This window comes from Nycticebus coucang, chromosome 1, assembly GCF_027406575.1.
Source record: "Nycticebus coucang isolate mNycCou1 chromosome 1, mNycCou1.pri, whole genome shotgun sequence".
Classification (NCBI taxonomy): domain Eukaryota; kingdom Metazoa; phylum Chordata; class Mammalia; order Primates; family Lorisidae; genus Nycticebus; species Nycticebus coucang.
In genome coordinates, this window is record NC_069780.1 from 117045667 (window position 1) to 117058961 (window position 13295).

The 13295-nt window shown below is 38.9% G+C and overlaps 1 protein-coding gene across 1 annotated transcript in view; it reads right to left on the reverse strand.

Moving 5' to 3' along the window:
* ADGRV1 (adhesion G protein-coupled receptor V1) overlaps positions 1-13295 on the reverse strand; it is a 669001-nt gene that overhangs the window by 199788 nt on the left and 455918 nt on the right. The window contains exon 84 of the mRNA XM_053586729.1: positions 4334-4450. Within this exon, the coding sequence (XP_053442704.1) occupies positions 4334-4450 (117 nt within the window). The remainder of the gene's footprint in view (positions 1-4333; positions 4451-13295) is intronic.

Genomic DNA, 13295 nt, shown 5'->3' on the forward strand with positions numbered 1-13295 from the left:
ACCACCACGCCTGGCTATTTGTTCTATTTTTACTTTTTTTTTTTGTGGTTTTTGGCCGGGGCTGGGTTTGAACCCGCCACCTCCTGCATATGGGACTGGCGCCCTACTCCTTGAGCCACAGGCGCCGCCCTATTTGTTCTATTTTTAGTAGAGATGGGGTCTTGCTCTTGGTCAGACTGGTCTAACTCTGGAGCTCAAGCAATCCACCTGCCTTGGTCTCCCAGAGTGCTAGGATTACAGGTGGGAGCTGCCACAATGGCCACTGTCAGTCTTTCTTAAAGTAGACATGACCCTGCTATCGTTCAGTAATTTCACTGAGTGATTGTACATGAAGCACAAACAGAAGGATAATTCAACTCCATATACATGGCCAAAAAAGAATTTGAGAATTGTATGCTTTAAAAAGACAAGCAAAATAATTTGTGACTATGTTCCCACCTGGTGCTGTCTGACTTGTCAAAGACAAGGGAAGCCTAAGGAAACAGTCGAGGCCGTTAGGCAGGCTGCGATGAGCCGCTCGGCTCCTTTATGGAGGAGATTGGGGGTGAGCTACTGCTAAGGCTTTGCAGCCAGTCCGTGTCCACCTCACTCAAAGTCAGGCCTCTCTTTCCACTATGTCAAGTTGATTCTGTTTTGTTAAAAAAAAATTATATTGGAAAAGCAGAGTAGTCAAGATGGTTTGTAATCAATGAAATTTTAGCTACAACCTATTTGCTTAACAAGTAATATGAGTAAATAGGTATAGAATACGTAGTTTGTGACAGACATAATTCCAAGCTCTTTCTATACGTCAATTAATTTTGTTTTTTCACAGTCCACAAAGAAAGGTAGTGTTTCAAAGAGCAACCTAATTTTTCAGATAAGAAAACCTAAGCTCAGAGAGGTTATGTAACTTTTTAATAATAAATTCCTTCTTTACTCTAAAATATAGTCCAACTTTAACATATTAAAAGTAAAATAACTTTGCAAAATGTGGTAATTTAAATTCATTTATTCTAAGGTTGAAGCTATGATGCAGATCAAGAAAAGGTAACAATTCTAACACGCTTAGCTCAATGATTATAAAGTAATGATTAATTTATTGCCATGATAAGCTATGCGCACACATCCATAGTATCAGGTTTTCTTCTATACTGATAAAAAATACAAAACAGAAACAGTAAAATGACAAATCATGTCAGTTTTTTAATCCAATTTGCCTAACAGAATTGAACTAAGAGTAGTCTAACCTTCTATGTAATGTCTTAAACATGGATTCTAGTTTTAAAAAAATTTGGCAGACAGTATTTTAAAAATAGGAAAAAGTAGGTTGGCGAAGTGACAAGCTCTGACCACAAAGTAACTCATTAGAAGTAACCTACCTAGAACTTAGAAGTTATTGAATTTTTCCCTTATGGCCGCACCACAAACCATGAAAAATGTGTGGTGTACCATCTGAAATACATTAAACTTCCCTGGTACTTAAAATAGTTTTCCTAACCCATTAGCCATACAGAAATCTAATTAGTTTACTGAATGTGCATCAGCCACAATTGTGTTTACTTAAGGCTGAAAGAAGAGACACGGGATACACCAACTGCCCTGGAGTGGGTGAGTCTTAAACGCCGTCTCGCCCAATGCCCCTGTGAAGCAGGAAATCCATCGGAAACATTTTAAGGTTGGTTGTTTAAAGCTGGGTTCACTCTACTTTTAAAAATAGTCTCTTTATCTTTGACAGTTTTACTGACTGCAGAAATTCTTAATCTGAATCAAAATTTGCTTTGGTTCTGCCAAGTAGAGCTACAGACTGCACCTTCCTGTATCATCAGCCCTGCCCTTATTTGCAGACAGCCATCACATCTCCCTGAATTCTTTCCAGGTCAGCCGTCTCCAATTGTCTCAAAGTTTCCTATAATAGTGGTTTTTGACTTCTTATTGGATGGTTAAAGTTTCTGCTGAAATTTCATCTACAAAAGTGGTTACTGTGTCCCAAAACAGTCTGAAGATTGTAGATTCCAACTAACCATGGCTGCCTCCACACCATTATTAATGAAACCAGTGTGTGTTGTTTTTGTAGTTACTGTATATGCTGCTTGTGGGCATTCTGATTGTACGTTTGATTACTACTGAGTTTATGTTAAATTACAATTTCAAGTCATTTACAATAACTTCCATCAGATTAAGTCCTTCACTCCAGATTTCAATTTATCATGGTATAGTTTCTCTACACTGGCCCTACGCACAGTCTTAACTCAGGCAGCTCACTATTGTGGCTGTCCTTCCAGCTCTGAATCACATGCATATCTAATAATTAGTTTCTTGTGTTTTCATTCAAGTTCGTGAATCAAAAACTCTGAATAAGTCAGGGACATGGACATAGACCTTCGGCACGCCACTGGGGACTTCAGTCCAGGAAGACAGACCACAGTGTACACAGGACACATACTAAAAAGTGCAGCTTAGATAAACTTCTAAACAAGTTTGCAAGCAGAAAATTTAACAAAGGTTATTCTAATACCTGCAGATGTTAAGATTTCGTGTTATATGGTTTAGATTTACTTTTAATTTGTAATTGTTTTTCGGGGGGAAAGTTTGGAAGTGCTAAAAATTTTCCATGATTAGAACTGCTCAAAAAACTATAAAATAACAATTCTATAAGTTAAAGATCATTATCCCCATATGAAAATTTAGAAACAAATCTTGGAGAGCATCAGCAGCTTGATTAAGCCTACACAGATGTTAGCAGAGCCATAATTCGAACCCAGATCCATGGCTCCACTTGTTCCAAATACGTCTGTCAGCTAAAGAGTTCAGTTCTTGTCTCCAGCCCCATTACCGTCACATCAGACCAGGGAGAATATCCCTTCTTGTCTCGTCTCCAGCCCCATCACTGTCATATCATACCAGGGACAATATCCCTTCCCTGTCTCGTCTCCAGCCCATCACTGTCATATCAGATCAGGGAGAATATCCCTTCCTTGTCTCATCTCCAGTCCCATCACTTTCATATCATACCAGGGAGAATATCCCTTCCCTGTCTCGTCTCCAGCCCATCACTGTCATATCAGATCAGGGAGAATATCCCTTCCTTGTCTCATCTCCAGCCCCATCACTGTCATATCAGACCAGGCAGAATATCCCTTCTTTGACCCTATCTGGTGTTCTCTCAGAATGACACCATCCACTTCCTTCTGCTTTTACTACCATTGCAACATTGCTATACAATCAAGTCCCATATCCTTGTTCAACATGAAGGGAGAATGAGAGGATGCATCTGTTTACATGAAACAGCTCACATGCATTCTCAGAAATGCATATGAAACATCTAACAGCCTATTGTGCAGGGCCTGTCATCAAAAGCCCCATTTACGTCGGGCCATTTAATTGGTGGCATTAATATTGCTAGCAGTCTAACTCTCACTTTAACCCCTTTACCCAGCAAATTAGCATAGGATGATTGAGAGAATTTGGAATTTTAGTCAGAAAAGGAGAATGGAATTTCTCTTCCAACATTTATTGGCTGCTCAGGAGAGCCGGACTATGTCTTTTCAGTCTCACCCTGAGCGGGCTCCCCAAATGAGCGCCTCCAAAGCAACGGCTCTGTTCTCCAACTCTAAGCCACTGACTTTCTAATACATTTCTATCTCATGGGTTTTCCTTCTGAGCTTTGGTTCCATGTAGCCCCCTGCCCTCAAAACTCTACTGGAGCTCTCTGACAAGCACATCACGCTTGGCATGACCTAAGCTAAGCTCGCTCTCCCCAGCCCCCACCCCACCCAGTTCCCTGGTATTCACATTTCTGGTCAGCATCATGCACCAGATACCCACATCAGAAGCCTGGGAAACATCGTGGTTTCTACTTTCCGCACTCCTTATAACCAGTCTCAACATCCTGTAATTCTACTTAAGAAAAAAAAACCTCTAAAGTGCCCACTTCCTGTTTACCTCCCCACTTCCCCTCTAGTTCACATGACCTTGTTTCTGCCCTGAGTAAGGCTACTGTTACTTAATCAGTATCCCCATTCACCCTTTTCCCCTATCACTGATATGCTACAAACACAGACATCTTTCCAAAATCCAAATCTTACCACGTCACTCCTTTGCTTAAATTCATTCTATTACTTCCCCTGGAAAAAAGTTTTCTTACTGCGCCTTGTAAGGCTACGTGGCAACCCTCGGCTCCAACCACTGGCTTGCTTCCAACCCTGCTAGATGTCTCTTATCTGGAACGCACATCCAGAATGCAGTGAGGGACATGTGGAATCGCCTCCCCTTAGTACCAGGAATACTAAGAACACTCTACCCAGATTCCTTAAAGGGCTGCAGGGACGAGGGAAGGGGCTGAGGCACTGACCTGAGTGAGCATCCAGCCAAACTGGCAGAGATACAGGTAATGAGTGACAGCGGCCATGGCGGCACAACCCTCCTCGGTGAGCCGGGGGCTCACATACGCGGAAACCAGAAACACAATCTGGAAGAAACACATAAATCTGCTTTTAAACCATGCTAAAATCAATGATGAATATTAAGAAAGTGAACTGCTTTCTTATATAAACCTGTGATTCAATGGGAACATAAGCTGATTTGTTGCCCAAACTGATCTGACTAAGATGCATTCTACAACAGCAACGTATGGATTTTTATACTTCTAAGAACAATGAATGGCCTGGAATTATGCTGCACGTTGCTCCAGGCTCTTCAGAAGAAATTCTTAGAACATATCTTGTTCTTACCATTGACAGACAAAAATCCTATGAAATACATTTATTTTGACTGAAAAGAGAAACACCACTCCTTGCCTAAGTCAGAGAATGAGAGAGAAAAGAAAAAGAATTACAATTTTTGCCTTTACCATAATCTGCAGCCTCTTGCCAGGAGGTTAACATATATAACAGAACTTAAGTTTAAAATTTATAACATATATAACAGAATTTAAGTATATATATAACATATATAACAGAACTTAAGTTTAAAATTTCAGATCCTGTGATTATATTTAACTTTGGATTCTTATTTCCAACTGACTTCAAGTCTTTGTTCAAAAGTCACCTTCAAGTGCGGTACCTGTGACTCAGTGAGTAGGGCACTGGTCCCACATACCCAGGGTGGCAGGTTTGAACTTGGCAGCCGAACTGCAACAAAAATATAGCCGGGCGTTGTGGTGGGCACCTGTAGTCCCAGCTACTTGGGAGGCTGAGGCAAGAGAATGGCCTAAGCCCAGGAGGTAGAGTTTGCTGTGAGCTGTGACACCACACCTCTCTACCAAGTGCGATAAAGTAAGAATCTATCTCTAAAAAAAAAAAAAGTCACCTTCAAAATATGGCCTCTCTTGACTACACTATTTAAAATTTCTCTCTCCTTTTTTCTTTCTTTCCCACAGGACTTTATTTTTAACCAGCATACATGACCTTCTCACACCCTCTATAATTTGCTGATTTATTATGCTTTCTGGTTGGTGTTAGTTCACCCACTCAAAGGTAATCCCCCCAGACACAGGATGATTGACTGTTTCACACGCTATTGTATCCCAAGGACCAGCTCAGTGTCTAGCACACGGTAGGTCCTCAAAAAGTACTTCCAGGATAAATGAGCAAATGAGGTGATTTCTATCATTTTATATTTTCTCCAATAAATGACTGCCATGTCAAATATTGCAATAAAGAGTGCAGATGACAAGGGAAAATTTGGAATAATATTACTGTACTATAATCTCTCAATCAGTAAACTCTCTCCCCTTTAAAGACAAGAATCAGGGTTTTTATTATATATTCAGAGACTACCACTACCTGAAATACAGAAGTAATCAATACATGTCATTAAAAGGTTGAGTGAGTGATTTCAAGAAGTCAGAGAGGTGTAGCAAGGAGAAAAGTAGATGCCTTATGTTCAAACCCCCTCAACTTTTTAAAAGAAAACACAAGAGTGGTGTGGTAGTTCACGCCTGTAATCCCAGCACTTTGGGAAGTCAAGGCAGAAGGCTCCCTTGAGGTTGGGAGTTAAAGGCTATAGTGAGCTGTGATTGTGCCATTGCACTCCAGCCAGGGAGACAGAGTGCAGGCTGATCTCTAAATGAATGAATGAATGAATGAAATAAAACAGGAATGACAGTTTGAATTTCTTTTAAAAAATGAATAATGTGCTCAAAAGCAAATTAGACCAATGGCACAAAATGTTCTATTGATTTTCATATTAAATAGATCCTTCTTCAATCCTCCTATCCAAGGGTGAGTCCATCAGCTCCCCTTGAAAATTCCTGCTCAGGCGGCTCGGAGGGCAGCCTCCTTGTGATGCATTTGTCAGGAACTGTGGTGAGACCTTGCATGTTCCTAACATCTCAGTTTCACAATGAAAGACACACCTTAACCCATATCCTTAGTCAAATACATAAGTCCAAACATACTAATTAATAATGAAATGACAATTTATTAAGAATTATAATTACTACTAACTTGCTACAAATATTTATTAATTATGATCTGCATTTCATACTATGCTGAAGCGACTCTTCCTTCTTGGGAATTGTTTATTGAGTCTTTCCTGCACTGTGGACACTGAACAAGTCGCTTTCCATTTCTGGGCTTAATTCCTTTATAAGTAGAAGTAGGAAGTTGAAAAAGACAAACTCCCAAGTCCAAAGACAAACTCCAACTCTAAGATTCCAGAATTATTTTCATAACGATACGTGTACTTGATTCAGCGTTCTGTTTATTTAGTCTGTGCTCCCTCCTGCCCACTTTACTATGGGCACTGTCACTCCTCTCTCTCTAAACATATTTTTTTTTTTCTAAACATATTTTTGAAATGACCTTTCTGTACTCTCCGTCTTATGCAAAACCTACTCAGTCCAGCCCAGAATCCACCTGCCTACTCTAATTACAGTAGGCTCTGAGACTTTCCTGTTTTTGGAAGTGGGACATCTCCTGTTTCTGAGCATTATAATGTACCACCACATGTTGTCTTTTCTAACAGAAGGGTGCCAGACACACACACGATACAATAAAATACGACAATATTATCACAAGGATATGGAGTAAAAATTTGAGGAATTCAGAGTTGAGAATGCTCAGCTCTGTTTGTGGGAGTTCAAAGGAATTTTCAAAGGAAATAAACGTTCCATTGGCACCAGCGATTCTCTTGCCTCAGCCTCCCAAGCTGGGACTCCGGGCGCCTGACACAACGCCCGGCTATCTTATGCACTCTTTTGTGTCTAGTTTATTTCATTCAGCATAATTATTTTGAGATTAACCCCAAATAATGTATCAATATCTCATTTTATTTTTAACCACCAAATAGTTTTCCATTTACTTATCCATTCACCTGCCAATAGATATTCGAATTTTTTTCTAGTTTTTAGCTATTCCAACTAAAGGTGCTATGAACATCTTTGTAGAAGTGTCTGTGTGGCTTCAGAGATGTCAGCTTCCATTTCTCTTGGGAAAATACAAATACCTAGGCGTGTAATGGTTGGACCATATAGTAAGTAGGTATTTATCATTTTCAGAAATTGCTGAATTATTTTTCAAAGTGGTTGTATATTGCTAGCAATGTTATCAGAGTTTTAAAATACTGTATTTGCCATTCTAATAGATGTTTAGTGGTCTGTCACTGTCGTTTTAGTCTGCATTTCCCTAAATCACTAATGATGCTGATCATCTTTTCATGAATTTACTTGCAATCCATATTACTTATTTAAGAAAAAGCCTGTTTACTCTTTTGAATATTTAAAATATTAGATTGCTTGTTTTCTGACTGAGTCTAATGAGTTACTTCTGTAGTCGTGATACAGCCTCTCATCAGATAACTGATTTGCAATATTTTCTCCCAGTTGGCAACTTATCTTCCCATTCTCTTAATCGTGTCTTTTGAAGAATGAAAGATTTTCAACACCGATGAAATCCAAGCATGCATTGGATCATAGTTTTTTAGACCTTTTGCAGGTCATATTTTTGGTGTCACATCTAAGAAAATTTTGCCTAACCCAAATTCATATGTTTTATCATATGTTCTTCTAGAAGTTTTATAGTTTTAGGATTTAAAATTAAGTCTTTGATAGACTTTGAGTGATTCTGAACATGATGCAAAGTATGGTCCAAAGCTTTTTGATTGTTTTGCACAGAGTTACTCAATGTTCCCAGCACCATTTGTTGAAAGATTATTTTTCTCCAGTGAATTGCGTTTGCACACTTGCCTACACATGTTGAGCTCTATTTCTGGACTCTGATCTGGTCCACTGAGCTATCTGTCTGTGCTTACACCAACACCACATCTTGATTACTGCAGCTATATTTCTTGGGAAAAGGTAGTGTTAGATTCCAATTTGTTCTTTTTCTAAGTTGCTTTGGTTATTCTAAGTTACTTGCCATTTCTGCATAAATTTTACAAAAAGGTAGTAAAGTTTTACCCCCCAAAAAGCCTTCTTCGATTGGGATTGCATTAAATCCAATCTGGGGAGACTTGCATATTAACAATATCGACTCTTGCCTCTCAATGTAGGTTCTTTCTCCATTTATACAATCCTTCTCTCATTCCCCTCAGCAGCATTTTGTAGCTGTCCATGTACAGGTGCTTCATACATTTGAATATCTTGGTGTTATTGTACTTTACATTTTGTTAAATTTTAGTTTTCAATTATTCATCCCTGGCATATAGAAATAGAACTGATTTTTGGATACTGATCTGTATCCTGAAAACTTATAGAGATCATATTAGTTTGAGTAGAGAGAATCATAGTAGTTTTTGTACAGAGAATCATGGCATCTTTGTACAAAAATACTTTTACTTATTTTCTAATCAGAAATGTTTTAATTGCTTTATCTTGTCTTATTATACTTGCTGGGAAAAATACATATACCCTGCTGACCCTCCCCACATACTATTAAATGAAGATGGGGAAAATAAACACCTTGTTTTGTTTCCAATTGTAGGGAGAAAGCATTCAGTGTTTCACCATTAAGAACTGTTGTGTGCTGAACTGTATCTTCCTTTAAACTCGTATGATGAAGCCCTTTTTAAGGTCTATAAAAAGGTAATAAAGTTAAGATGGGTCTTTAGTGTGGGTCCTAATCTAGTGACTGGTATCCTTACAAGAAAGGAAAATTTTGGACACAGACTTGCTCACGTACAGAAGACAAAGGGAGATGGTGGCCGTCTAAACACCCGGGGAAGGGCCTCAGAATGAAGTCAACTCTAAAGACACCTTGAACTCAGATTGTAGCCTCCAGAACTTTGAGAAGATAAATTTATATTATTTACATCATCTGGCTAATTTTTACAGCCACCCTAGCAAACTCAAACAAGTGTGATATTAGTTATATGATCTTTGTATATGATGCCCTTTATCATGTTAAAAAAGTTTTATTTCTACTTCGTTGCAAGTTTTCATTGGGAGTGGATATTGAAATTTATCAAATGCTATTTCTCTACTGAAATTATTAAAAATATTTTTCTATTTCAGTTTGTTAACATGCTAAATTATATTGGTTAAGTTTTGAATGTTAAATCAAGCTTATATTACCAGTGTAGCTACTACTTTGTCAGTTATGTATCATCCTTTTTGATTTGCTAAAATTGTATTAAGAATGTTTCCATTTATGCTTATGAGAGACATCGGTTGATAGTGTAACACTTTACATATAGCATAAGAAACTCAGAATAGCTGAACATTTTCTCTCCTACTCTCCTGGCTACATTTTACTTTTACATATGTGATAAACCTCATGCTACTTTGTTATTATTTTTTTCAATAGTTAATTAAAACAGATTTAGATAGGAAAAGTTTGCCATATACTTCTTATGGGACTCTTCATTTGTTTGTTTAGACTGATATTCCATCTGATGTCATTTTCCCTCTGCCTTGAAGGCCTTTCTTTAATGTTTATTGTAGCACAGGTCTGCTTGTTATAATTCTTCCAGCTTTTGTATGTTTGAAAACATCTTTATTTATCATACATTTTGAAAAATACTTCGGTTGACAAGTCTTTTGCCTTTAGTTCTCTCGCCTGCACTGTCTTCTCACTTGCATTATTTCTGAACATCTTTCTTCCTCTGTATGTGACGTTTTTCTTTTAAGATTTACTCTTTATCACTGGTTTTGAGCAGTTGGATCACAACGTGTCTTTGTATCATTTCTCATGTTTCTCCTGCTTGTCCTTCTTCAGGGTCATCAAGCTTCTTGGATCTGTGACTTTATAATTTCAACAAATTTGACAATTTTTAAATCATTTTTTTTCCCAAATACTTTATCTATACTTTTTTTCACTTGCCCTTCCAGGACCTCAATTACACACATTTTAAACCTTGAATCACCACCCTACACACACAACTTATAATTCTATTGGTTTATTTTGGTTTTCTTTCAGAATTGCATTTTAAATAATTTGTATTTCTGTTTTCAAATTCATGAATATTTTCTTCCACTAAGCTAATCTGTTGTTAACCCTACCCAATGTACTTTTCATCTCACACATTGAAGTTTTTATTTCTAAAAGTTTGGTTTCATTTTTAATACCTTCCATGTCTCTACTTAACTTTTTCCAAATGTAGAATTCAGCTATGCTCATTGTGTTAGTGTCCTCCTAACTGAAGGTGGAATTCAGCTATCCTCATTGTGGTAGTGTCCTCCTAACTGAATGTGGAATTCAGCTATCCTAATTGTGGTAGTGTCCTAACCAAAGGTGGGATTCAGCTATCCTAATTGTGTTAGTGTCCTCCTAACTGAAGGTGGAATTCAGCTATCCTCATTGTGGTAATGTCCTCCTAACTGAAGGTGGGATTCAGCCATCCTAATTGTGTTAGTGTTCTCCTAACTGAAGGTGGGATTCAGCCATCCTAATTGTGTTAGTGTCCTCCTAACTGAAGGTGGGATTCAGCCATCCTAATTGTGTTAGTGTTCTCCTAACTGAAGGTGGGATTCAGGCATCCTAATTGTGTTAGTGTTCTCCTAACTGAAGGTGGGATTCAGCCATCCTAATTGTGTTAGTGTCCTCCTAACTGAAGGTGTAATTCAGCTATCCTCATTGTGTTAGTGTCCTCCTAACTGAAGGTGGGATTCAGCTATCCTCATTGTGTTAGTGTCCTCCTAACTGAAGGTGGAATTCAGCTATCCTCATTGTGGCAGTGTCCTAACTGAAGGTGGAATTCAGCTATCCTCATTGTGGTAGTGTCCTCCTAACTGAAGGTGGGATTCAGCCATCCTCATTGTGTTAGTGTCCTCCTAACTGAAGGTGGAATTCAGCTATCCTCATTGTGGTAGTGTCCTAACTGAAGGTGGAATTCAGCTATCCTCATTGTGGTAGTGTCCTCCTAACTGAAGGTGGGATTCAGCTATCCTCATTGTGGTAGTGTCCTCCTAACTGAAGGTGGGATTCAGCTATCCTCATTGTGGTAGTGTCCTCCTAACTGAAGGTGGGATTCAGCTATCCTCATTGTGTTAGTGTCCTCCTAACTGAAGGTGGAATTCAGCCATCCTCATTGTGTTAGTGTCCTCCTAACTGAAGGTGGAATTCAGCCATCCTCATTGTGTTAGTGTCCTCCTAACTGAAGGTGTAATTCAGCCATCCTCATTGTGTTAGTGTCCTCCTAACTGAAGGTGGCATTCAGCTATCCTCATTGTGTTAGTGTCCTCCTAACTGAAGGTGTAATTCAGCTATCCTCATTGTGGTAGTGTCCTCCTAACTGAAGGTGGAATTCAGCTATCCTCATTGTGTTAGTGTCCTCCTAACTGAAGGTGGAATTCAGCTATCCTCATTGTGTTAGTGTCCTCCTAACTGAAGGTGGCATTCAGCTATCCTCATTGTGTTAGTGTCCTCCTAACTGAAGGTGGAATTCAGCTATCCTCATTGTGGTAGTGTCCTCCTAACTGAAGGTGTAATTCAGCTATCCTCATTGTGTTAGTGTCCTCCTAACTGAAGGTGGGATTCAGCCATCCTCATTGTGTTAGTGTCCTCCTAACTGAAGGTGGAATTCAGCTATCCTAATTGTGTTCCTCCTACTAGCGATTCTAACATCTGCGTAAGTTTTAACAACTGCATAATTAGCATCAGTTACATTGCTGATTTATCACCTAACTATAGGTCATATTTTTCTGCTTTTTGCCATGTTTTATAACTTTTGATGGAGTAACAGACATTGCAATTTTACCCCTTTGGGTGTCAGAAATTTGTATTTCCTATAAATATTTTTGATCTTTGTCTTGGGATATAGTTGGAAGCCATTGGATGTTTTCAACTCTTGTTAATATTTGTTAGTCAGGGCTACAGAACTCTGTCTAAAGCCAATTACTCCCCTTGACTAAGACGAGACAATTTCTGTGTGCTCCACCCAGCTGCTTATGAATCTTGAAGTTTTTCAGTCTGATAGGTATGAGCAGGCACTACTCTCGGCCCTGTGTAAATACCTAACACTCTTCCTTCTTCTCCTTTTTGGTGATTCTTTCTCTCGCCCTGATAGTTTCCACACAAATGTGCTAATCACTCCTCAGCTGAAAAGTGGGGACCCTCTGCTCATCTACAGGGATTTTCTCTGTGTAAAGTTCTTTCTTTCCCAGAACCTTGTCCTGAAAACTCTAGCTATCCTGGTTTCCCCAGGCTCTCGCCTCATCACTTCAATTTTGTGGGCCTGTGAGCATTCACCTGAGTTCTTCCTCCTTTGCCACATCTTGGAAAATCGTTCGAGGCAGTATTCCAGGAACGTTGTTACGAACTTGTTTATTTCCAGTAGTATCTCAGGGATTACCATTCTTCATTTCTTTTTTTTTTTTTTTAATACAGTCTCATTTTGTTGCCCTCCGTAGAGTGCCATGGCATCATACCTCACAGCAACCTCAAACTCTTGGACTCACGCAATCCTCTTGCCTCGGCCTCCCAAGTAGCTGGGACTATAGGCACCTGCCACAACACTGGGCTATTTTTAGAGACAGGGTCTTGCTCTGGCTCAGGCTGGTCTCGAACTCACAAGCTCAGGCGATTCACTCACCTTAGCCTCCCAGAGTGCTGGGATTATAGGTGTGAGATGCCACACCCAGCCATTCCTCATTACTTGATGTCTAGTGTCATGTACAGAGGGTGCCAAAAAAAGTATATACATTTTAAGAAAGAAAAAAATTATCTTAAAATTGCAATACTCAATATATCCTGAGAATGTTTGTTATCTTATGCATTGTTATCTTGTATTTCTTGTAATTGCAGAAGTCAAATATGACTTGAGCATTATAATTTTGTGATAATTTTTTCCTCTCTTAAAACGTGTATACATTTTTAGGAACCCTAGGTAGCTTTCCATTTTATGTTTCAAGTTCGAAGACAAATCTAGGATCATCT